The sequence below is a fragment of the Hemiscyllium ocellatum genome, chromosome 4 (genome assembly GCF_020745735.1).
Source record: "Hemiscyllium ocellatum isolate sHemOce1 chromosome 4, sHemOce1.pat.X.cur, whole genome shotgun sequence".
Lineage (NCBI taxonomy): Eukaryota > Metazoa > Chordata > Chondrichthyes > Orectolobiformes > Hemiscylliidae > Hemiscyllium > Hemiscyllium ocellatum.
The window spans coordinates 7,509,248-7,535,972 of record NC_083404.1 but is presented as its reverse complement, the minus strand read 5'-3'; the positions used below and the strand labels follow the sequence as shown (position 1 = coordinate 7,535,972).

Genomic DNA, 26,725 nt, shown 5'->3' with positions numbered 1-26,725 from the left:
ACCTCAGACCTTCAGGTGACCATCCTCCAAGGGCGGACTTCAGGACAGGCAGCAGCGAAAAACGGCTGAGCAGAGGCTGATAGCTAAGTTCCATACCCATAGGGAGACCCTCAACCAGGGCCTTGGATTCATGTTGCACTACAGGTGACCACCATTGCACTATACATACATGCACACGCGCACACACGGACACGCGCGCACACATACATTCACAGTGACACACACATTCACAGACACATGCACACACCCTTACAGACACACACTCACACATGCCATCTCTCAGAGACTTAGACCACTCTACACTCTCATGCACACATATACACTTTCTCACAGACACTCTCAACTCCCCTACCCCAGACACACATGCATGTATACACACACACGACACACATGCATGTATACACACACACGTTTGTGAGATGAATTTGTACTTGCAGAGTTACATTGTACTTTGCTCAAAAACTGCATGAATTCATGTAAAACTCTGTTATCTCACTTTTTAAATTAGAATCAATCTAAACATCATGGCACAGACAGAGAACTCAGGGCTAACACCTTCAACGTATTGTCTAGCTAACACCAATTGATACAGTTAACCTGAGAATGCAACTTTTAAAAAAAGTTTTGTGATTTACACATGAAAGAAGTGAAACGATCATGGTATTCAAACAAATGAAAGATTCAACAGACAACCAAGGTATTTTTCAATGTATAATTTCCGTTACATCACTCTGTAAACATTTGCTATAAATTCTATGCCTTACAATTCTGTCCTCCACAACCACCTGATGAAGGAGTAGTGCTCCGAAAGCTAGTGTGCTTCCAATTAACCCTGTTGGACTATGACCTGGTGTTGTGTGATTTTTAATTTTGTACACCACAGTCCAACACCGGCATCTCCAAATCATGGTTTTTTGAAATATCGTGAAAGAGGAGAGGTCAAAATATTTGAGGGAGGGGATTTCAAAATAGGCGACTTAAGTGACTATAATTTTTATTGTCAGCAGTGGGATGATGGTGACAAACAAGAGGTGAGGGGCAACGTTTAGTTAGTTCAAGAGGTTTGCATGTCTGCTGGCAGTAGACAGGAGTGATGGGTGAGAAATGCTTGGAGCTGCAATTTATATGCAGAGTCTTGAGTGAGCTGACAGTATCTGAAAAATGGACAATTGGCCATGAGAGCACAGACCTTTTAGTGAAATTTGAAAATCACTGTAATAGAACTGAAGATTTTAGCTGCAATGTCTTACAATAATGGCAGAAATACAGAAAGCTGAATTTGAGAGGTCTCTAATGCATTTATGGATGATTCGAATTTAAACATTTATGCATTTTACTGGTCATAGGCATGTTTTTCTCTTGACTGTTGTCCTTCCTTCTATCTTTTTTTTCTTCAGTTTTTACATTTTGGAAATATTGTGCAGGCATTTTTACCAAAGACGTAACTCTCTTTTCCTATCATATTGCACTGTTTCTTTGTCTGCGGTGTTTTTTTTTCTTGGAATTTTCAATAAAGTTGACTCTACAGGAACGCATTATTTCTCCTTTGTGATAGCAGGTCCCTCCAGCCTATCACGGCCCTTGCTTTTGTTCTTGTCCCATTTATTCTTGTACTTGTCCCTTATACCCCTTGCCTAAAACCCATTTAATCTTTTTCAACAGTTCTGATGAAAAGTCATTGACCTGAATGGTTGATTTATTTTGGATTGATTTAAGTATTTGTCATCCTTTGCAATGAGGTTAATGTCATATAAAATATTGATATTTATTGAATTTGTTTTTGTTTTCTTTTAACAGAGGAGATAAAATCAGAAACTGAGAAACAAAGGTAAGTTATTGTTTCTTTAAAGTTTTTAGTATTTGTGATATTTGTTGTAGACTCTTTTATTGCATCTAAAAGTAGAGTTCCAAAGCAAGGTATTTCCCATTATATAAGATCTAAGGCTCCTACGTGCCTGTAACATTAAAGTTTCAAAGTACAAAATAAATGCAACCATTAAAAAATACTCTCACATTTGAGATTTTCTCCTTTACGATTGGATAAATCGTAATTTGCATTTTTTCCAGTTTTCAAAGGGACCATCTTGAATAATTGTTGAAAAATGTCCTTTTTTTAGAATCTCCAGAAAGAACAGAGATTATGTAAGCGGTGGTACATGAAATGAACAAATTGGTCTTTGGGCAGATGTCTCAAAAGCTCATTACTGACTTCTGGATTCAACATTAAGTTGAACAATTGCAAACTGTAATCTCAGTTGTTTCTTCCAAATTTATTTCCTCTGTATTAATAGTGTTGTAACTTCTCCCAGTTTTGATTAAGAGTCAAAACTTGGATCGTTAGCTCTTTTTTTTTCTCGATAGTTGCTGCCAGACCTACTGATTATTTACAGCATTTTCTGCTTTTGTTTTATTTATTCAAACTTGCTTTTCTGCCTTTAATAACAATAATAGATGGATTAATGTATTAGTTCCAGCTCCATGAGTCCTAATTTCATACAACAGCCTTTCTTGTGGGAGCTTTTCAAATGTCTTTGGAAATCCAAATATATTCCTTCCACTGGTTTCTCTTCACTTTGCTGTTACATCCCTAAGAGAATTCTTAAAATCATGTTAAATGTGCCCAATTATATTGTCACAGTTTTCTTAATCATGAATTTCAGCTTTTGTTTTGATGAATGTTGTCAGTCAAACTGGTCTGAAATTTCCATTATTCTCTCTCTCCCTCATTTCTTGAATAGTTGGATCTACTACCTTCTAACCTAATGTAGTCTTTCCTGAATCTGCTAAGTTTGGAACATCATCACCAAGCATCCACTGTCTTTGCAGCCACCTTTTTCAAAACTCTGTAGGCTATCAGGATTTGGATTTTGTCAGCACTTAATTTTTAAAAATCAATTAGCTTTTTATATCCTTCATCTTTTTAGATCCTTGATATGCTTAGTTGTGCTCTGTGCTTTGTGTGTTCCTCTGTGAAGGCAAGCATAAAATATTTACTTAGTCTCTATCATTTGTCACTTCTGACATTCAACAGTTTGCTTTCGCTGACAGGTGTATTCTGTTTGAAATCCCTAAATATGGTTAACACTGACGAAGTGCATGTCTATGAATCTTCTTTCACTTTGGTCATGTTAGTCCGGATGGCATGGGTTTTGAGAGTTTTTTAACTGATTAACCAACAACATCTGATGCATGATCTGGTTATCTCTGATATAAACACTCAGCTCTTTTGTATTTCTGAGCAATTTGCACTGTTTTTAAGATTCAAGCTTTTTTGCCTCAATCATGTATTGTTTCCCCAAGAGTTTCTCGAGATCTGTTCGCACCTTGGTGCGGAACAGAAAACTGATTTCTTGGTAAAAAGACTCAGCAGGTCTGGCAGCATCTGAGGAGCGAATGCAAAGTTAATGTTTCTAGTCCAGTGACTCTTTGTCAGAGGGGTCAATGGACTCAAAACATCAACTTTGCTTTCACTCCACAGATGCTGCCAGACCTGCTGATTTTCTCCAGCAATTTTGTTGTTTCAAATCTTCAGTGCCTGCAGCTCTTTGTTTAACACTTGGTGGAGAGCTTTGTCTGCCTTTCCTCGCAAATTCTTTGTGCAAACCGCTGAAGGCAGCTGTAACTTGAAACTCCGGTATCTGTTTTATAAGTGATCATCCCCATGACCATTTCAGCTAGAATATGAATTTCTCAGATGCCTAATAACTACATGGCCAGGAATTCTAATTGCATCCCATCTAGCATTCTCAATGGTTTTAGTCTGGATTTCATGAGCTATCTCATGAAACAGAAATATTTGCAAAGTGTGCAATTCATCACAAAATGCTTCTTGCCAATAACCAAAACCTTATCTTTTACATTGTCCTTAACCACATTCGGGTTAGCTGTGATTGAATATTTTTTCCCAATGAGTTTCCATTTTGAATGAGATGTATAAGGGAAGTTCAGAGTCAACCATAATGCAGCAGGTCCGGAGTCATATGTAGGCTAGATCAGATAAGCATGGCAGATTTCCTTCCCGAAGGGATGTTCGAGAACCAGATAGGTTTTTATAACAATCAACAATTGTTACATAATTACCTTCAGACTGACTTTATTACAGTCCAGATTTTTTTTCCAATTTAAATTTCACCATCTGCAGTGGAGGAGTTCGAACTCATCTACCCAGAACATGAGCCCGGGCTGCAAGATTGGATCTAGTTACAGTACAACAACACCATTCTTTAATGATAGAGGATTATGATTTTTGAAAGAAATGTTCATCATTATTTATCTATGAACCTGCCTTTTAATCTAATTTCCAAATTAGTAAGATTTTGTAATTCACTTCAATTGTAAAGTCTATGTTAATTTTCATTATGAACAGAGTTTGAGAACCAATTTAAATGTTTCTTGGTCCAGATTAGTACAAGATTCATTCCAAATATCAATATGTCTATGGGATAGTTGAGGCAAGAAACGTCACAACCTTTAAAAAGGGCTTGGATGAGCACTTGAAATGTCATAACATTCAAGGCAATGGGCCAAGTGCTAGATGGGGCTGGTGTAGATTTAGAGTAGTTTATGTCAGCCCATATTCGATGGGCTGACGAATCCCTTCTGTAATGTTTGATACTTTGTTTTCATGGGTTTCCCAGAATTAAAAAATAAGTAAATGATAACAAAAGAGTCCTTGAGTCAGTCCACTTCAGGATGCCAGTTCATACACTGGTTGACTGGATGTGGTGCTCTTGTTCTGTTGTGTTGACTGAATTTCTTCCACTGCTTTCAATCTTCTTTTCTTGGGCATCGTACCATTAGGTACAGGTGATTCTGGGATAATGTGCGTTTCGGCAGCACAATTTGGCCATAGTGTCGCTAAAGAATTAGGGAATGGTATTTTCGAGAACACTTACCTCCGTTGGCAATAGCCCAATTAGTTTGCAATCGGGGAGTGGTTCATGTGCTTCATTCTGTGCATGCACCGATGTCTGCGCCAAAATCTCCAAGCTGTTCTGTGCATGTACCAGTGTCCACTCCTGAAATCTTCGTGCTGTTCTGTGCATGTGCCGATGTCTGTCTGTCTGCTGTTCTTCGCGCCGTTTTGTGCATGTGCCAATGTCCACGTCGAAGTCTCCACACGGTTCTGCACATGCGCAGCATCAGTGCTGGTCTTCATGCCAGTCTGCACTTATGCCAATGTCAGCTGCCAACAGAGCAGCTTTCTGAGAGAGGTGTTATACAGAGGGCAGCCTTTATAGATTTTTTGAAATGTACTGTGTTAAACTTACTTCCGTTTAGTTAATAAATATCGTTTCAACTTTCATTCAAGCTGTGCCTTATTTTGTGTTAGATCTTTGAGCGATCGTGAGTGATTTTCTATGCTGGTCTGCCCCTAACCCCACTTCATCTATAAGCCCTATTATTTCTATGAAGCAATTTTGTATTAATCAAGGTTTCGCTGGAAAGCAACTACCGTGTTATAGAAGAATGACCCGTATGACTTTTTAAGTCTTGCCAGCCTCTACCCCCACGTGCTTCTCAGTGCATAAGCAATTCAAGATAGATCTCGGATTGGCTAGGTGGTAATCTCTGCCCAGTTCCTGATTTATTTCTTTAGCAGTACAGGTCATCTTACTGATATCACTTCCTGCTGTCTTCTGACTTACTCATTGACATGCCAATTACTTTGTGGAATCATCCATTTCAATATAGCTAGTACCTCTGAGCTCACCAATATCATAGATCTTTACCAAGATAATATGGCACCAAAAGGCCATTTATGGAGTTCTAACAAAGGGTCAGTTGACCCGAAATGTTAATTTTGATTTCTGTCCACAGATGCTGTCAGACCTGCTGAGCTTTTCCAGCAATTTCTGCTTTTGTTTTTTTCATTTACAGTTCCTGTTTGCAGTTTGTTTGGTTTTTATTTAGGCTGTTTATGGTATCGGCCTAGATTTATGTAGTGTCACCTCTTAGCGTTTACCTGTCCTCCCAAATGTGTCAACTGATGCATCTAAATGCCTTTCAAAATCTAACTATGTTTTAGTTAACAGAATCATGTGTGACTCTGAAATAACTGTTGATAACTGTAACAAAGCTCAAATTAACCATATAAAGCTAAATACATCGACCTGTTAAATAATTTGTTACAACCCTAAACCAGTTAAAACATGTCTTTTACTCAAAGATACAACTGTGTTCAGTTGAAAAGCACTTTCACATTTGTTAACTAAGAATATATCAGCCTAAGCCATAACATTGCAATAGTCCACTGGCCTTACTTTTAATCTGGGGCTTTCTGCCCTAAAAAACCTGTTTTATAATTGATCAAAATCAAACAAAATCTAATTTAATTCCTTCCTGATAAAAAACCGTAGTCTTAAAAATCTACCATGGTTGTGAGATGTTGCTCCTTTAACAAGGTTCTATTGTCCTTGGGTTCTTTTTCAGAGAAGTCATAAAAGACAGACTTCAAAAAGTCTTAGTTGAAGGATTTTAGGGCCAATATTGCCTCAGACAAAAGGTACTTTGAAAAAAGCACTTGTGCAATAAAAGGGGAGTGGCCAATTCTCCCAACTAAGGTTTTCTCTAGTTTGGTTTGTTTAGCAAACATTAGTGATTTAAAGCTGCTGGACCCAAAGAAGCAGGTCCAGGCTGGTACTCTCTCTCTCTCCCTCTCTCTCTCTGAGATCTCTTCTGTAAGACCCTTTGTTTGATTTTACCTTTTGTGCCAAGGGCTATTTATGGGGATTGTTACAAGTATTTGGAAAAGCATCATTAAGTTGGGATAATATGTTGCTTTTTGGATAGGTTGTTATTCTCTATTCTGTTCTGTTTTATTTGTGTTTCATTTAGTAATTTTGTAAATACATGCAGTTTGTTTAAAAGTAAGTGGATGGCCAGCTGCATTACTCTTGGAATATCCACATTATACCTGCTTAAAACAACTGGGTCACTTTCTTGAAATGTTTTGAGGGGGTTGGGCCTGATCCATAATATTTCTGCCATAATTATATAAATCATTTTCTGAAGTTTAATAAGTAAGTACTCTAGTTGTGCATCTCACCCTTCAACTCAAGGTGAAAGTTATTAGATTATGATTGCTATTCTCCAGAGAACCTCTTAATATTAAATTACTAATTAACACTTATACTATTAGCACTAAGACTAAATGCAAGATTGCTTCCCATTTTGATTTCATGATGTTGTAAGAACATAGAATATAGGAGCAGAATTAGGCCATTTGACCAATTGACTCTGCTCTATCATTTGATCACAGCTGATATGTTGCCCAAATCATTCTCCTGTCCTCTCTCTTTAAGCCTTGACCCCTTTACCAATCAAGAATCCATCTATACATGACTTAAATACACAAAATGACTTGGTCTGCACAGCCCCCTGCGACAGAGAGTCCCACAGATTCACCAATCTGAATAAATGCCTCCTTGTCTCAGTTCTACAGCGTTGTCCCTTCACTGAGGTTGTGGCCTTGGGTCCTAGTCTCTCCTACAAGTGTAAACATCATCTCCATGTCCCCTCTATTCAGGCCTCTCAGTATTCTGTAAGTTTCAATCAGATCAGCCCCCAGTCTTTCTAAACTCCTTTGAATACAGACCCAGAGTCCTGAAACGTTCCTATGACATTCCCTTCATCCCCAGGTTCATTCTAATAAACCTCCCCAGGCTCCTCTTCCCCCACCCCCCAGCCTACCCGATACCTGCACATCCTTTCTTAGATATGGGCCCCAAACTGCTCTCAATATTCCGGATGCAATCTGACCAGAGCCTTATACACCCACAGCTATATATCTCTGCTGATATATTCTAGCCCGTTTGAAGTGAATGCTAACATTGCATTTGCCTTCCTAACTGCCAACTGAACCTGCACGTTAATCTTAAAATCCTGAAGTAAGACTTCCAAGTTTCTTTATGCTTCAGATTTCCAAAGTTATTTAAAAATAGTATATGCCTCTATTCTTCCTACTAAAGTGCATAATCTCTCACTTTGCCACATTATATTCCATCTGCCGCTTCTTTTCCCATGCTCCTAGCCTGTCCCAAGTCCTTCTGCAACCTCCCAGTTTCCTCAACACTAGCTGCCCCTATCTCTGTGTAATCTACAAACTAAGCAACAATACCTTCAGTTCTTTTGTCCAGATCGTTAAGGTATAATGTGAATAGTAGTGGTCCAAGCATTGACTCCTGCAGAACTCCATTAGTCATTGGCTGTCCGTTCTGAAAAATGCACCTTTATCCCTAATCTCTGCATTCTGCCAGTAAACCGAATCTCTGTCCATGCCAGTGCCTTTCCCTGAACAGGTTACCTTATTTATTGTTTCATCAGGAACCTGTCTCCAGTGCATTTCATGAACAGCAACTCCAATTGTATTTGTTCAGTTTGGCGACCTAGGCATCTGAAATTTCCCGTGCTGTGAAATTGCACATGAATATCTCTCTGCTCATAAGATGATTCTTAAAGCCTTCCTGACCATGCTTTAGTTTGCATTGTCTTTCCTTTTGACTAATGTTTATAAAGAGATGGATGCTTTCCTATATTAAAAGCAATAAATAAATGCAGTTCAATACATACGGATACTCAATTTACAGTTTGACATACGAACACTCCTATTTAAGAACACAATTCCATACAGGGGTGTAATTTTAGAGATCTTATGAATATTTCCTGTGCTCATGAGCAGCTGCTTTAGATTGTCCTGTGTTGTGTTTTGTAGTATGTACAAATTAATTTGCAAACAGTCTCCAGAACAGAATCCATTTTGCAAGCTGGGGACAGTCAAAAGGAATATATAATGAAAATTTTAAGATTTCCTCTTTGAAATGGGGAAAGACCTTTTTAGGTCACTTTTTCAAAAGCTTTTTCAATGTTAGATCTCATTGTCCTCAAGTCATCCATTAGCATGTACACAGTTCATTTGTTTTGCTCAGCCTGACAGCACATTTATATATATATGATTTTACTTTGGAATCTGTCACTGAACTTTGGAAATTAAAAAGAGCAAGTCACTACTTTTTAGGAATTGAAACTTGAATGATAAAAAAAACAGTAAAAATGAACTAATATCGAGAACAACCTCAAAGTAGTCTTGCCATCTGCTCTTTCTACTGAGAATATGTTGAGTAGACAACAGTTAAGAGAAAGTGATGTCTTTGTTTAAGAAATATATGGATGAAATACAACTCCTCTGTGTCATACAGAGTTTGATGAGTCACTGCTGTCAATGAAATATGATCAGGGAGTTGCTGGCTGTGCTCATTTAACTAGTTGCATCAAAGATATCTCATCAGCTTGCTGCTTTTGCACTTTAAGTAGTAGTGCAGCACACTAAAATAAATTGCTGAAATCTACACAGCAAAAGTGACTTACTCAAATTCTCTGACTTGAAATGTTAGATGGCTGAAGTTAATAGCATGTGCATCAAACTTTTTTGTAATCTGTTCATCATATAATGATCAAACACAAAAGAGATCAATTTGCCCATCTGACCTATGCTGGAACTGATCTTTTCCATCATATATTTATCTAAATTCTTTTTTCAAGATGTTGGCCTGATTCTGATGGTTGGTGGCTAACTAGTAGCAGTTACTATTGACTTAAGCATCTCTAGCATGAGGTAACAGTGTTTTATCAAGCAAGCAGCGCACAATCTTTTGAGGAATTCTCACAAACAGCAAGGCAAGAAGTAGCCAGCAGAATTTGTCATTTTTAAAATGGATTTACAGAAAGTAGAATAAAAATTGGGACATATATATGGGAATCAAGGTAAAGGTGCTATAATTTTTGCAGTTTATTACTTGAAAAACCTATAGAATTTATTTTGTCATTGCAATGGCAACATCTGGCATTGCGCAAATATCAAATGAACTTTTTGAACTGAATGATTATTCAGTAATGGCTATGACTTTGAATGCAATTTTTTTAAAAATTGGTATTCTTTCAACAGGATGTAACTGTTTAAAGGGTTTTTTATGCTGGGCAGTATAGCGTAGTGATTTTTAATTGGCTTCCATCAGTGAGGATTTCAGCAGCCTATCCTGTTGAAATCACTGACAGCAACTTCTAGATTTCTCTGTATAACTCCGCATGTGGATGTCAAAAGCTGCTGTTAGTTGTACAGTTGTTATAGTGAGAGCTGAATATTTTACTGTCATTACAGATGTAAGTCCAGGACCCAACTAAATCTGCTCCCACTATCCTTCCAAGCAGTGCATTTCACACCTTCACTTGCTTTGTCAATTTTGTTTTCCCAATGCTGTAACTGATTCATTACCTTAAATCTGTCTTTTTACCAACTATCTGAGCATATTTCTCCTTTTATTTCCTATTCAAGAAGACTTACCATGATATTTGTGCTATCAGTTCTGCCTTTAGTTTTTCTGTTTAAAGAAGGACAACTCCAATTTCTCTTGTGTCATCAGGTAATTGAAGTCATTCATCCCTGATGTCACCCTAATAAGTTTTCTGTGTATTTTGTCTGTGATCTTACCATTGTTCCTAAACTGTGATTGGTATTCAGAGTTGGACCTCATAGTTCTGCTGGGTCTTGATGTAATAATGTACTCTTTTTGCCCCCTCTTTATCAAGCCAAGAAAAGACTGTCAACTTGTTCCTCCAATGTAAGGGATGAATGTCTATATACATTCAGGTCACTGTTCCCGCAACCCTTTTATACTCTTCCATTTAGTTTACATTGCCTTTTCTCATTTTTCTCACAAAATGAATTACATTTCGGTGAGCTTAACACACACAAGACATGATTATAGACCATGCAAACTGGTCTTTATTTCAGAAAAATTATGAATATTCAATGAATCAAACATGTAATTACACTTCTAATCATTATTTTTGATTTTAATCCTTAAGTTGCACTAATGAAGTAGTCTTATTTTTCATTGCTAAGCCAAAGCCTGCATGCAAGTTTCTAATGCTGAGTGATGCTTTGACTAATTCTAATTATTGAAGCATTCATTTACTTTTCCCTCTGGTAACAGCTGTTCCAATAAATGGTATCAATGGTTATTCCAGACAGGCTTTGTCTTGTAACATAGTGGCCATCCTTTCAGTTTACTTTTCTTTCTACAGGGGGGAAGTTAGTAAAGCGTGGGCATTGACGGAAAGCCACCAACATAGTAAAACCTTTTCAGGCCACCAGATTTTTTTTGTTAAGAATCTTCCTTTAAAATATGCTTTTGCATGTCTGAAATATAAAGTGGACTAACAATATAATGCATTTGAACATCACACAGTCCTTTTTTGGAAACAGATGTTGATAATGAATAATGTTTGTGTTTCATGCAGTCCTCCCCATTCAGAAGGAAAGGCTGTTTCTGGGACCTTGCCTCCAGTCAAATCCAAGGCAAACTTTATTGAAGCAGACAAATATTTTCTCCCTTTCGAGTTGGCATGTCAGTCGAAATGTCCCCGCATAGTCAGCACGTCTCTTGACTGTTTACAGGTTTGTATTGCTGTACTTGGGTCTGAAGTATAAACAAGTTGGATGGTTGAAAAAAAACTGGAAGGAAGCTGTAAGTAATGGCTTGCAAAATGAAGTTCTTGTTTGCGATTTATATTGCAGTGTAAACTCTCTTCCATTATTATCTATTAGAAATCACTGACAAGCCACAGCTGCAAATAATAGTAGAAAGTACACTGCATACATTTTCAGGTATTACATTTATGAGCAAGCAGTTCGCACTAAGTCTTTATCTCTTTCCCTGAGCCAGTGTGTAGAAGTTTAGTTTGAAGTAGTCTCTCTTGGTACATTTTAATGCATCTTGGGTTTTTGTCCAGTAGTTGCACATAGTACAGAGGAACCCCGATTATCCGAGGGACACGGTTGGGGAGTATGTCATTCGGTTAATCAAATTCCGGATAATCTAATGCCAGATAACATCGTTAGCCAAGCATTGGGACCATGCGCTCTTGTTCACTTAATCTGAAATTCGATTACTCAAATGCCAAGTAATCAAGGTTCCTCTGTATGAACCTCATCAGAGTGATTTTGCAGAATGTTGACTTGCCCATGGTGTGCCAGCCTGCACTTCCTTCCCATCAAAGTCATGGTTGGATGCTGTTTGCCATTTAACAATACATGGCCTATTGGAGTTGCTTGTAGATGGGATATTTAAATACCCTAATCCACCGAAATTCCTCAAAACGTGGATACATAGTACAGAAGGAGGTAACTCAATCCATTAAACCTGTGTGCTGTCTCTTTGAAAAAGCTAATCCCATTTTCCCCTATCTTTTTCCAGAATCCAGATTTTCTTTTTGTTTTCATGTACATAAGCAATTTCCTTTTTTGAAATTATATTGCACCTGCTTTCAACATATTTTGACATACTCCAGATCATAACTAGCTGCATGAAAATTTTCATTTCCGCTGTGGTACTTGGCTAATTTATCTTAAAGCAGTGTCCTCAGTAACATCATATCCTCAACATATTGACATTGTTACCAATGAAGCTTTTCAAAATCTTTTAACGTTTTAAAACATCTATTTAACTTCCCTTAATCACCTCTGCTTTAAAGAAAAGAATCTTAGTTTCTATAATGTCTTCACATAACAGAAATTCCACATCCCTGATAGTAAACATCCTCTGCATGTTCTTCCCAACCTTGACATCCTTCCTAAAATATGATCGGTAGGTCGAATGCAATGTTCCCAGCTGAGGGGTAATCAGTTTCATGCAACATGGTACTTGTACCTTTTATTTACTGTACTGAATATATCCACAAACTGTATTATATGTTTTCAAGCATAAACTTAGGAAACAATTAGAAGAGAGAGGGTACTTAAAAGATTGGTACTTCAAAACACTACCATATGTTATGAATGTGTAGATGTCCTGTACCTTTAAGAGAGTTGGAAAGCTAGCAAGGCCTGCCTGACACAGCACAAAATCTTCTGAACAAGGTACCAGTGCAACATTTGGTCGAAACAGCTAGCAGCAGCTGGGTTACCATGAGACCCAAAACAAATTCAAATTTGGCCAATCAGTTTAAATGATGCCCCAAGATACCAAAATCCAATCAAGTTTGAATTTAGTACTTTGATCATATTAAAACCAATGAAACAGTCCGGTGTTTTGGGGTATAAAACTGGACATTTTTGAACAGTTGAGAGAGAACTGCCAAGCCACCAACATGTACAGAGAGCCAACAGAACAGCTGTCTGAGAGGTACCTGGCTATAAGACGTTTGCCTAGCAGAACATTGAAAAGATGACAGAGAAAAATCTGCAGAGGAAGATACAAAGAGAAGATTCGACCGCTGACTGATTTTGAAAGTTGAATTTCTTTGTAAAATTTTAATCAGGATTTCTTATCGGGCCAGTATTGTAGCGTGGGAGGTAAAAGGTATGTTGAAGAGAAAAGAGCTGCAATTCGTTGTTATTTTTAATATTTTCTGTTGGACTTAAAGAATAAAGTTGTTAATTTTTACTTTAAATAGTGACCTCTGGTATAAACCTTTGCCTCTCTAATTTTAACGAATTAGAACATAAGGTGAATCTTTTCTGTATGGCTGGTTTAAATGAGCAGAGGTGTACCCCGTGTGGTAGCACACATTTCCTAGCTAATATTTTTGTCCCGGGTTTGCTGCAGTTCTCTAGTGAAGCTAGGTGCAAACTGGAAGAACAGCGTCTCATTTTCCATTGGCCATCTTTTATCTCTCATTCTCACTCTCTCTCCCTCTCCTCCTCCTCCTCCTCCTCCTCCGCCTCCTCCTCCTCCCCCCTCCCCCCCCCCCTCCCCCCCCCCCCCCCCACCCCCCCCCCCCCCCCCCACTCCCCTGCACTGACACTCGCTTGCCCACACTCATGCTAGCTCGCCCGCCCGCACTCACTTTGGATTGCTTACAGTCACTCTCGCTCGTTCGCCCACACACTCTCTCACTTGCCCGCACTCTCTCTCGCTCACCCGTCCGCCTGCACTCACTCTCACTCGCCTGCCTGCACTCACATTCGATCACTCGCCCGCTCGCAGTCTTGCTCGCTCACCCGCCCACACTCTTACTCTTGCTCGCTCCACCCCCTCTCTCACTGTCACAGTCTCTCGCTCGTTCCTATTCTTGCTCGCTCACCCGCGCTCCCTCCCCTCACTTGCCTGCCCGCACTCCCTCCCAGCCTCCCTTCTCGCTCACCCACCCGTGCTCCCTCCCTCCCCCTCCCCCCTCGCTCGCCTGCCCGTGCTCCCTCCCTCCTCTCCCCGCTCACCCGCCTGTGCTCCCTCCCCTATTGCTTGCACATGCTCCCTCTCACTTGCCCGCCACGCTCCCTCCCTCCCCTCTCGCTTGCCCGCCCGTGCTCCCTCCCCTCTCGCTCTCCTGCCCGTGCTCCCTCCCTCGCCCTCCCCTCTCGCCCGCCCACGCTGCCTCCCACCCTCCCCTCTCGCTTGCCCGCCCGTGCTCCTTTCTTCACTCCCCTCTCACCCGCCCCTGCTCCCTCGGTCGCCCACGCTCCCTCGCCCACCCACGCTCCCTCCCTCCCTCCCTTCTCACTTGCCACGCTACCTCCCTCCCTCCCCCCTCACTCGTCCGCCTGCGCTCTGTCTCGTCCGCCTGCTCGCCCGCACGCCCACTTGTCCTCACTCTTGCTCGCCCGCCCACACTTGCTCGATGCCCTCCCCTCTATCGCTCACTCACTGTCGCACTGTCTCTCACTTGCTCTCATTCTCACTGCCCCTCTAGCTCGCCTGTGCTCCCTCTCGCTCGCTCACCTGCCTGCACTCCCTTCCGTTTGTTTGTCCTCCCATGCTCACTTCCTCCCAACAGTCCTTTCTCCCACTATGCCAATGATTAGACAACTACAGTCATTTCTCAAGAAAGGTTGTTAGCCCCAAAATGTTAACTCTGTTTTTTGTCCATGAATGCTGTCACTACACGAACCAGAACCACATAGAATGAAGGAAGTGAGGGCTGCAGTTGTGGAGGGTGCTTAGCGTCATTTTAAGTTCTCCTTAAATTTGGGGCTGTTGCCAGAGGACTGAGGGATTGCAAATATGCTCTATTTAAGAGAAAAGGAAAACCCTGTCAATTACAACCTAATGTCAGTGAATGGAGAAAGCTTTATAAATTTTTTTAAAATCCAGCAAATGTGTAGTTGGACAATCAAAGAAAAGTCGGCAAATTGTGTTTGATAAACTTGGTTGAGTTTGATGAGATAACAGAGAGAGTTGATAAAGGTAATTTGGTTGATGTGTGTAGGGACTTTCAAAAAGCATTTACCAAAATAGCCCACTATAGATGTGTAAACAAAACTGAAGCTCCTGGGATCAAAGGACAGTAGCTGTATGCATGGAGCAGTAGTGCTTCAGACTGCATGGAAATGTGTAGTAGTGTTCCCCAGGGTTACAGTGGAGTCCTCCAAGGGTTGAAATGAGGAGTATTGCTGTTTTTGAAATATTAATGACCTAGACGTGGCAGACACTGCGTAGCATTGATTAAACAAAGAAATTTAAGGAAGATAAGAATAGGCATTAGAAGGGAATATATAGGTTGCTGAAATGGGCAGACACATGATAAATGTAATGTATCATGGCAAAGTATAAATAAAGTTGGAACAATAAGGAGAGAGGGAGTATAGAGTGAATAATAGAACACTGAAGTGAGTCCAGAGAGAGAGACACACTGTGTATAAAATTCTTATAGTCGCAGGATAAGTTTAGAAACCTGTGTTTTTTTAAAAACACAAATGGGAGTGTTGCCTTTATTGATTTTTGTATGACATTCACTAATTAATGCTCTTGTGTTAAATATTTCTCAATGACAGGTTTGGTCTTGGCTGAAATGTTGTGTTCAATTTTGGACGCCATATTATTGGGAAGGATGTTAAGGCCCGAGAGAGGGGATGCAAGAGAAAGAATAGAAACCAAAGCAAAATTATGCAGATACTGGAAACTTGCAATAAAAACAAAATGTTGGAAATAAGTGTAAGAGGTTCAGAGACACTAAAGCAATAAATATAGGACCTTTGATAGTCTATGATGTGATATCAGGACAATTTATTAAACAACAAGTTATACTTAAATCAAGGCAATTAGGTTCCCAGTTTATATGACTGTTACTTCCCATTATCTGTAGGAGCAACAGATGGCTTGCAAAACTTTCATGTTTTTTTCCTTCTGTGTTCCTCCAGTCTATACAACAAAGTTCTCTGAGTGCATTTTTTAAAACTCTTCTGCAGGCAGGAGTTCTTCCTGTGTTTTTGTCTACATTAGATAAAAACAAGGACTGCAGTTGCTGAAAACCAGAGTTTAGATTAGAGTGGTGCTGGAAAAGCACAGCAGGTCAGGCAGCATCCGAGGAGCAGGAAAATCGACGTTTCGGTTAAAGGCCCTTCATCAGGAATACATTAGCTCATCAGTCGTCATCATGACCCATGGTCATGACACAAACACAGTATTGTTGATCTGTTGGCCAACCATCCATTCATGTATGTGATTTAGATAAATTTGAGTGATGTAAGCAGTCCTCCCTCACACATCTAAATTAACAATGAATCTGCTAGGAACTCGTACTCATCCCTTTGAGAAAAAAAAAGGGAATTTGTAATGCATGCAAATTGTGAAAAAAAAGTATGATAAGGTTCCCAATTCCACAGCATGTTGGCAGCTTTTGTCAAGAGGGAAACTTAACATTTCAGGTTGATTTTAGCCTTCATTCCTGATGAAGGGCTTTTGCCCGAAATGTCAATTTTCCTGCTCCTTAGATGCTGCCTGACCTGCTATGTTTTTCCAGCACCACTCTAATCTCGACTCTGATTTCCAGCATCTGCAGTCCCCACTTTTGCCTAGCATCAGGTTGATGACCTTAACGAGAGATTTGGTCTTGTTGATAAGCTATCGACCTGAAATATTTGCTCATTTTCTCTCACCGCATATGCTACCAAACCTGAGTGTTTTCGGCATTTCCTGTTTCTAGTAAATAGATATGAATTGAGACAAGCGACATCGGTTTTACAAATACACTAGAGAACTTGTGGTTTCCTTTGTGAAGTAAACGATATTGATAGGTGATGTGATCAAGTTTTGAAATGATGAAAGCTTTTCAAAGCACAAATAAGTAGGAGCTGGATCCGTGGAAAAATGGTTGCTAACAAAAGGACTCGGTTAAGGTAAATATCAGTCATAATTTGGAGATGCCGGTCTTGGTAAATATCAAAGCAGCCTATTATTCAATCTCCATTGAGACCAATAACCTTCAAGTTATGGTCACCCAACATTTTTAGTTTAAGTACCACCCTGGATCTACCCCGAAAAAAATACAGAATAGTTTATTTTTAGTACAATTATTATTACTCTCCATTAGCAGATATCGAGTCTCCTAGGCTGACCATTACCTATTCCATGGTCTGTCCAACTGCTGTTATCTCAATCTCAGCTCCATCTCCACATATCATTTACTCCTCCACCCCTACTTCAACGTGATATATCAACTTTTTCCTAGCTACAGTCAGTTCTGAAGAAGAGTTACTGGACTCAAAACGTTAACTCTGTTTTCTCTCCACAGATGCTGCCAGACATGCTAAGTTTTTCCAGCAATTTCTGTTTTTGTTTTAGATTTCCAGCATCCGCAGTTCTTGTTTTTTTTTAACGGCTGTGTCTTGGTCTGACTTTCAACTCAACATCATTTTGCGTAGTAATTTTCTCCAGATCAACTCCACAGCTTGTAAATCAAATATCAAATCTAATTTAGTGGCCTACCCAACAATATCTACTTGAAGGAATAGATTTGAAACAAATCTGGTGACTTGTTCCATAACAGCAAATTCCTGAAATCACCTGTTGAATTCCTCTGACAGCCAATTCAGAAGTGCACAGATGTTTTCTGGGTGGAACCATTTATTCTTGTGCTGAATTCTTTTCTGAGTATTTTCTCCAGATTCAGGAAGTGTTGCAGCATTTAGTTATTTGACTGGGAGAGCTACAGACTCTGTTCCAATTTAACTACATTCACAAGGGGATCAGTGATTGAGGGAGAACGTAGGAGAAAATAGGTTGAGAAAAATGTCAGCCATATCTGGAAAATATCAGAAAAATATCAAAAAATGGATCAGACTCAGTGGGTCGAATGGCCTAATTCTGCTCCTATATCCAATGGCCTTATGATTTTACACTATTCATCATTGGGAGGCACTAATTGGAGGAAATATTAGACGGAAAGCTGCCATTACGTTCTCTTGCTGTTTGTTTTCAATGGCATTTGAAAACATTCTACAAAGGTAATTTACCTCTGGAGTAACTGATCAATTTTTTTACAAGATTGATTTGAATTCGATGTTATTTATTCAAAGTGATGTGTCAAGATTTCTTATTTATGAGCCTTCCCTGTCATTCATGACAAAGCAAATCATTTAACTACACAGATTTTTCTTATTGTAGGCAAGTTATACTTTTAAAATATGGAAATAAACTGTTTCTTGTTACTTGTGCTTCTCCACTACTTCCCTACTTTCTGGTTTCTATAGCAAACAGTTCAGTTATCCCCAGCTAACAATCAGTTCCTTCCCCATTTTACTTTTCTGACTGGGTAACTTCCAGTACCAAAACTGTGTGAGGATTATCCTTGGGATATTTTAGCACTAATTCTAATTTAGGAAGATTCTCTACCCTCCTTTAACTCTTTTTTGAATTCCGTCTGACCGTGAGCATCCATCTGTGTTGGAGTCAGCATTTACTCTGCTCAAGTCATAGACCTGACTGTTCCTCCCCATTACTCTCTCATTCTCAGTTGGATACAGGCCATGCAAGCCAAATCTGCACCTGTTGCCTGTCAATGCCATTCCTGTGTTTAAAAGCAGCCCATACTCCTCATGCCTGTCTATGCCGTTGTCCTCATGGCCACATGAAGCATGTCACATGTTAATCAGTTTTCCTCGAAACCCTAGAAGTAAAGGGTCCACAGCAGAAAGATTTACGATTCACAGTCCAAAATACACTTCTGGAACTGGAGACTCAGGATTTACTTGTAAGTATTATTTTTCTCCCCAAAGAACTTCCACTTCCCTATCAATTTTTTTAAAAAAAAAGCTTGAGCCTCCCTCTGATCTGTAATGAAAGGCCACATTCAAGTCATGCCTTTTCCAGAGTGTGTCTGAAAATGTTTGGAGTCCTGAGCAGAGGTAGTATCTGTACCTCTGAGCTCAGAGACTTGAGTTCAACTCCACCTGTGCAGCAGGTATGTAATGACATCTCTTAAACTACTCTTGCCCGCTGACAGGCAGAATCTTGTATAGGTCAGATGACTCCTTTCGTTTACCAGAAATTTAATATCACAGCTCTAAAACTTAGTAATCACTTAACCAAAATATGGAATTGTAAATAATATATCTTAAACCTCACAATTCTAACAGTGATTTTCTAACTAACACAGTGCCTTTCTGAGATCATCAGCATGATTGCAGTAACCAAAGATAGGCATTATAGGGGGTGTATATTTGTTGGAATCTGAGCTGAAACATGTGATTTGATCTAATGCTAGTTTGTCTTTATCTTCTTTCATGCAGAAATTAATTGCTTATGGACATCTCACTGGCAATGCCCCAGACAATACAACACCTGGCAAGAAATTAATTGATAGAATCATAGAGACAATATGTGGCTGTTTTCAAGGCCCACAAACAGATGAAGGTGTTCAGCTACAGATAATTAAGGTAATATTTTAATATTTGAACCTTCTAGAACATAGAAGTAGACTTGTATGAATGTTTTCTGCATTAATACAGAGGATTGCATTTGTGTAATAATTTGGATACAATTTAGTAAATGCATTCAGAAAGTTGGATCAAGTATTAAAATGGTTAATGAACAAATAAAATGAGTTCTCATTAAGATTGAAAAAACACTTGCTTTATACAAGTTCATTGAAAGCGCCCAATTGTCAGTGAAATACCAATAGGGCATTTTCAAAGTGTCTCAGGCAGGTTGTATCAGAGATAAATAATAAACCCAGTTCATTATGATTTTTACAGAGGCATTCAGGAGTTAACTTTCTGACTTCATGGATAATCTGACACCTGGATTCAAGTTCCCAGGTTTACTTCTCAGAACTTGCAAATGAAACGCTAAACAATCTATCCTTACAGTAAATACAGCAAATCTGCAAATGTAACATAATCACATGACCAACACATGCTCAGAAATATTGGGGTACTGTTATTAACAATTGCAAGGATTATTTTGATATTATTGGTCAATATCTTCACAAAACCTACTTCAGATTTGCGCAATCAATTTCTGCCTGCTCCAGATCCTCCTGGTGCCAAGTATAAAAATGTTTAGCTGCCATTATCTGGCCAGATAATGTTTGTTTAAAGATCTAATGTGCAATAATTTACATGGTTAGAGTCATACAGCATGGAAACAGACTGAAGATTAGATTAGATTCCCTACAGTGTGGACACAGGCCCTTCGGCCCAACCAGTCCACATCGACCCTCCAAAGAGTAACCCACCCAGACCCATTTCACTCTAACCAATCCACCTCACACTGTGGGCAATTTAGCACGGCCAATTCACCTGATCTGCACATCTTTGGACTGTAGGAGGAAACCGGAGCACCCGGAGGAAACCCACGCAGACACTGGAAGAATATGCAAACTCCACACAGACAGTCACCCGAGGCCGGAATCCAACCTGAGACCTTGGTGCTGTGAGGCAGCAGTGCTAACCACTGAGCCACCATGCCGTCCAAAATGTCCCAGACCTAGTCACATTTGCCAGCATTTCGCTCCTGTCCCTCTGAACTCTCTCTATTTATATAGCCATCTGGATGCCTTTTAAATATTATAATTGTACCTGCCTCCACTTCCTCTGGCAGCTTGTTCTAGACACTCACTACCCTATGTGTGAAAAGGTCCTTGTTAAATCTTTCCCCTTTCACCTTAAGTCTATGGGGGGGGGGGGAGCCTTAGCTGCAGACTTGCAGGGAAAAATGCCCCAGCCTATTCACCCTCTCCCTCTAACTCAAGTCTTCCAGTCCCAGCAACATCCTTGTCAGTCTTTTCTACATCCTCTCAAATTTAGCAGCATGCTTCCTATGGAAGGGTGACCTGAATTGTACACATGTTCTAAAAGTGGCCTCACCAAAGTCCTGAACAGTCGCAACATGATGTCCCCACTTTTATACTCCATGTTCTGATCAATGAAGACAAGCGCGCCAAATGCCTCCTTCGCTATCATGTCTACCTACGACTCCACTTTCAAGGAACTGTGCACTTGCACCCCGAGGGCGACACTCCCCAGGGCCCTATCATTAATTGTATAGTTCCTGTCCTGGTTTGCGTTAACAAAATGCAACACCTCACATTTGTCTAGATTAAACTCCGTCTACCACTCTTTTGAACCGTCTCCTGTTGCAAGGGACCACGGTCCACATTTGGCTATTGTTTCAGCTCTCATTCTTAGGGACACAGTGAACATGTGCCTGCCCTATTGAATGAGATCAGAATTCCCGTACACTACTTCACTAAGGTGACCTTTACTTCGAACACGGTCATAAACACTAACCCTGTTTTGAACTTGCACTTCACTACAAGGCGCAACAAAGGGTTACAGCAAACTATCCAGAATCTTAATACACTCCAGGCACGCAACATGCCCTGCCACATCTGGGCCCGGATAATTTGCATTATTTTTATTTAGCTTTCGTTTGGTATAAGCTTTCTTTCCCGTTTTAATGCACGAACTTGCAATTAGCACAAAACACTGGACAAAAGCTTCTGATATCCAGTGGAATCAAAACTAACTGAGTAGCTTTTGATGTTGCATGTACTTTGGGAACAAGCTGTTGTTGGTTCAAAAGACCACTTACCTGAGGTTTTGAATATGGCTGCATGTTCAACCCGAAAGTACCTTTATGGAACATGCAGCCATCAGTAAATCGTGGTTTTCTTCCCGAAACCCTTTAATTATACACTACATGTACACTGATTTCAGCATTTTTTCCTTTCTTCACATCATTATATAGGCATCAATTCAAACATAAGAAATATGTGAAAAAAATACTTAGATCTGAAACCCCCATTTTTCACGAAATTGATTGCAAACGACACTTCGGGCATTTCCAGCTGTTGTGAACAAATGGTGCAAGAAAGAGGGGTAACAATGGGAGTGTAATTTTCACTTTGTTCATTGCGCTGTAAGAAACAGAATCAAACCTTGCAAAATTCAATTGAGATTTGCAATTGAAGCCACTAAACAAGCATTATCAGTTAATAGGAATGGGTTCTCTCATGTCTTTCAGGAGACTATTCCTGAAGTGTTTTGATCCTAATGTTGTATATTGAAGCTGGAATCAGCCAAATTGGTACCACGACAAATAATCATTTGTTAGGTTGTTCACTAGAAATATATTGATGGAAAAATCTTGACAGTGTAAGGTCAATGTTGGCTTTATCTAAAACAACAATGCACCCATGTGAGGAGTGAATTTATGTTGTTACAAGTCAGGTAAATAACTTGACCTTGGAGATAAATCAAAATTATTTTAGTGGGAAATTGGAACGTTTATGCAGATTAGAAATATCAGATGAGCGCTCACATGAAAAAGATAATAAATTTCTTAGTGTATTCAGGCTAGTTTTGTGTCCCTACCTATAGGACATAGATTTTAGAATGAGTCAGACTTAGTTAATTTAATAGGAAAGAAATCATTATTGTACAGTGATCATAATGCCGTTTTATTCAATGTTGATTTTTATTGGCAGATTTTAACAGGAGGATGCAGAGATAACAGCAAACTGACCAAAATTGTTATTGAGTAAAATTACTGATGAACAATGGAAGTATTCAAGAAATACTTAGTGCAATACGGGACAAGTATGTGTACCAAAGAGCAAAGATTTCTATTTAAGTATAGCAGTCATGGTTAACAGAAGAAGTAGAGACCTTATAAAACTAGAACAAAGAGCAGAAGAACCACTCAAAAAATCGAAGGACCAATGGAATTTATTAAGAACAGAAAATAGTATGCCTAAAATGAGGAAGAGCTCCAAAAAGGAATGTGAAAATGGAATTAGATAGCACAGTAGCATGCAGGACTTTAGAAGGAATAATCTCTGGATTGCTCCTGTTACCATACTCAAATAAGGATAGAAATAGATATATATAGGGAGTTAAAGTCACACAACATCAACAGGTTTATCTAAAATCACAGGCTTTCAGAGCATGGCCCCTTCGTCAGGTAGAGAGACAAAGAACACAGGAATAGATTTATAGGCAGAGAGATCAAAAGATCATACAATTGATGAGTGGAGTGTGGAATAGTAATTCTCTGCGGGTGATCAAAAGTGTTAAATGGTGCAACTGAAGTGTCAACAGCTGAATAACTAGCGACGGGATGACCTGTAATCCGATTATTTGAGGCAGAGCGATCATTACAAAAAATTAAAAGGAAGGTTATGCTGGAGAAGAGCCAAATGATTGGAGTAAGATAATAGGTATAAGAGTTGCATGCCGAGGTTCAAACCAAAGTAATAAGTAATCCAAAACTGTACAAACTAATTAAAGTAGAGATCTTAACAATTCATCAATGTGATGGTGTTCAGCTGTTGACACTTTACTCACACCATCTGACACTTTTGATCACCAGCGGAGACTTATTATTCGACACTCCACTCACAGCATTTGTATCATTCTTTGATCTCTCTGCCTATAAATTCTGTGCCGGTGTGCTTCTGTCTCACTTCACCTAACAAAGGGGCTACCCTCTGAAAGCTTATGATTTCAAATAAACCAGTTGGACTATAACCTGATGTCGTGTGACTACTGCCTTTTGTGTGCTGCAGTCCAGCATCGGCACTTCCACATCATGTCGAGAGAGGTGAGGCAGGAAGCGGCTGCTTTGGACTCTTGGGACATTTGAAATCATTTTTGTAGGAAATGAAACTTACTTAGCTCATGTGAGTTGCACGTTAACAGCCACGATTTCATTATAGAGTGACTTATTTGTACTTTTTGGACCATATTTGGAATATTGTCTTTAACTCCTGGCTCCAGAATTTAGAATATGTTGACTTTGGAAGAGGTAACTTGTTTCATACTTTTAAGATTTAGAAGATAATTGATGGGTGGATAAAACCCTGAATGTGCTGTTAGGGATGTCGTGTCAAATGGACATGCCATAAAATCTGGCCTGTCCATTAGGACATAAGTTAGATAGCACTTATTCATACAAACAGCATTAGAAATTATGAAATTCTCCACAAAAAGTAGTAGTGGATGCTGATTGGATTACGGTTTTGAAATCTTAAGATGGGTAGTCTTTTTGCAGGAGAAAAAAACTCAAAATGATGAGGCAATGTCGATGGGTGAGTTGAGATTACAGGTCCGTGATCTTACATGGAGGAGAAAGTGAGGACTGCAGATGCTGGAGGTCAGAGCTGAAAAATGTGTTGCTGGAAAAGTGCAGCAGATCAGGCAGCATCAAAGGAGCAGGAGAATCTACGTTTCGGGCATAAGCCCTTCTTCAGGATTCTTGAAGAAGGGCTTATGCCCGAAACGTCGATTCTCCTGCTCCTTTGATGCTGCCTGACCTGCTGCGCTTTTCCAGTAATCTTGCATGACAGCAAAGGCAAAAGAAACTGAATAGTCTTTCTGTTCTTATGTAACAGTGAGGTTTTATGGCAATAGAAAAATAAATACAATTCTTGACTCTAGACAATTATTAAAAACTACATAAAATTTAAAAAAAAACAAATAACTAGCACACACGGGTTTTGTGGGAGAAACAGTTGCATCTTAAACAAGTTTCCTCGAATGTCATTATATATCAATATGGCTTATATTTTTCGAAGATATAATGACTTCATCTTGAGTCAGCTGTTAGATATTGCTGGATAGCTTAAGAGTTTGCTGAATTTTTAATTCCCAGACTGCTTACAAAACCTCAATATTTTTTTTTTCTTATTTATTATTTACGGAGTACAATTTAATCCTTGGAATAAATCTAAAATATTTTGTCAAGAATAAAAGGTATTTGAGATTTTAGGACTTGTATTTAATTTAGTTTATGTCAGTTATTCCTATTATTCTTTGTAAGCAAGTGGAAAACCTACCAGAAATAACTGGAAATGCTGAGAATTAGAAGGTATGGCAATATTAATAAACAATAAAGAAGCAAGCAGATCGGTGTATGCTACTGGCATAATTTCTTTACATGTGAATTAATTTTCTGCATTTTGATTATTTTCTCTTTTTAAACAAAATACGCTTAATATGGTCAGTATATTGTACTGGTTGAAAACGTGTTGAAGTATACTGTAGGGCGACATACCATGTGAACTGGAAAAGATGAGAGTGTGCTGTGTCTATGTATTGCCGGTTTCTGGATCTCGATGAACACCCAAAATCAGATTTGATGTTCAAAGTTTGAGAGAAGATTTGTAGCTTGGGTGCTCGTTGTTATGGTTCTGTTCACCGAGCTGGGAATTTGTGTTGCAGACGTTTCGTCCCCTGTCTAGGTGACATCCTCAATGCTTGGGAGCCTCCTGTGAAACACTTCTGTGATGTTTCCTCTGGCATTTATAGTGATTTGTACCCGCCGCTTCCGGTTGTCAGTTCCAGCTGTCCGCTGCAGTGGCCGGTATATTGGGTCCAGGTCGATGTGCTTATTGATTGAATCTGTGGATGAGGGCCATGCCTCTAGGAGTTCCCTGGCTGTTCTCTGTTTGGCTTGTCCTATAATAGTAGTGTTGTCCCAGTCAAACTCATGTTGCTTGTCATCTGAGTGTGTGTCTACTAAGGATAGCTGGTCGTGTCGTTTCGTGGCTAGTTGGTGTTCATGGATGCGGACCGTTAGCTAGCTTCCTATTTGTCCTATGTAGTGTTTTGTGCAGTCTTTGCATGGGATTTTGTACACTGCATTGGTTTTGCTCATGCTGGGTATCGGGTCCTTTGTCCTGGTGAGTTGTTGTCTGAGAATGGCTGTTGGTTTGTGTGCTGTTATGAGTCCTAGTGGTCGCAGTAGTTTGGCTGTCAGTTCAGAAATGTTTTTGATGTATGATAGTGTGGCCAGTCCTTTGGGTTGCAGCATGTCCTCATTCCGTTGTCTTTCCCTTAGGCATTTGTTGATGAAATTGCGCGGGTATCCGTTTTTGGCAAATACATCGTATAGGTGTTCTTCTTCCTCTTTTTGCAGTTCTGGTGTACTGCAGTGTGTTGTGGCCCTTTTGAATAGTGTCTTGATGCAACTTCTTGATGCAAACACAGAAATAGAGAACACACACCGGATCATCAACGCCACACTCACAAGGATCCGATTCACTAGGAGAGGAAGAAAAGGACAACCAACTCCCATTCCTAGACATGATGGTACAGAGAACACCGAATGGAGAATTCACCACAAGGGTACACAGGAAATCCACACACACAGACCAAGTCCTAAACTACGGTAGCCACCACCCCAACACACACAAAAGAAGATGCATCAAGACACTATTCAAAAGGGCCACAACATACTGCAGTACACCAGAACTGTAACAAGAGGAAGAAGAACACCAATATAATGTATTTGCCAAAAACGGATACCCGCGCAATTTCATCAACAGAAGCCTAAGGGAAAGACAACGGAATGAGGACATGCCGCAATCCAAAGGACTAGCCATGCTACCATACATCAAAAACATTTCTGAACTGACAGCCAGACTACTGCAACCACTAGGACTCATAACAGCACACAAACCAACAGCCATTCTCAGACAACAACTCACCAGGACGAAGGACCCGATA

General features: G+C 39.6%; 1 protein-coding gene across 2 annotated transcripts in view; it reads left to right on the top strand.

The window, feature by feature from the left end:
* The window catches only part of arfgef1 (ADP-ribosylation factor guanine nucleotide-exchange factor 1 (brefeldin A-inhibited)), a 192,458-nt gene that overhangs the window by 36,561 nt on the left and 129,172 nt on the right, over positions 1-26,725 (top strand). For both annotated transcript variants that reach the window (XM_060822700.1, XM_060822691.1), the window contains exons 2-4: positions 1,798-1,828; positions 11,299-11,455; positions 19,505-19,651. In XM_060822700.1, coding sequence (XP_060678683.1) covers positions 1,798-1,828; positions 11,299-11,455; positions 19,505-19,651 — 335 coding nt within the window. The remainder of the gene's footprint in view (positions 1-1,797; positions 1,829-11,298; positions 11,456-19,504; positions 19,652-26,725) is intronic.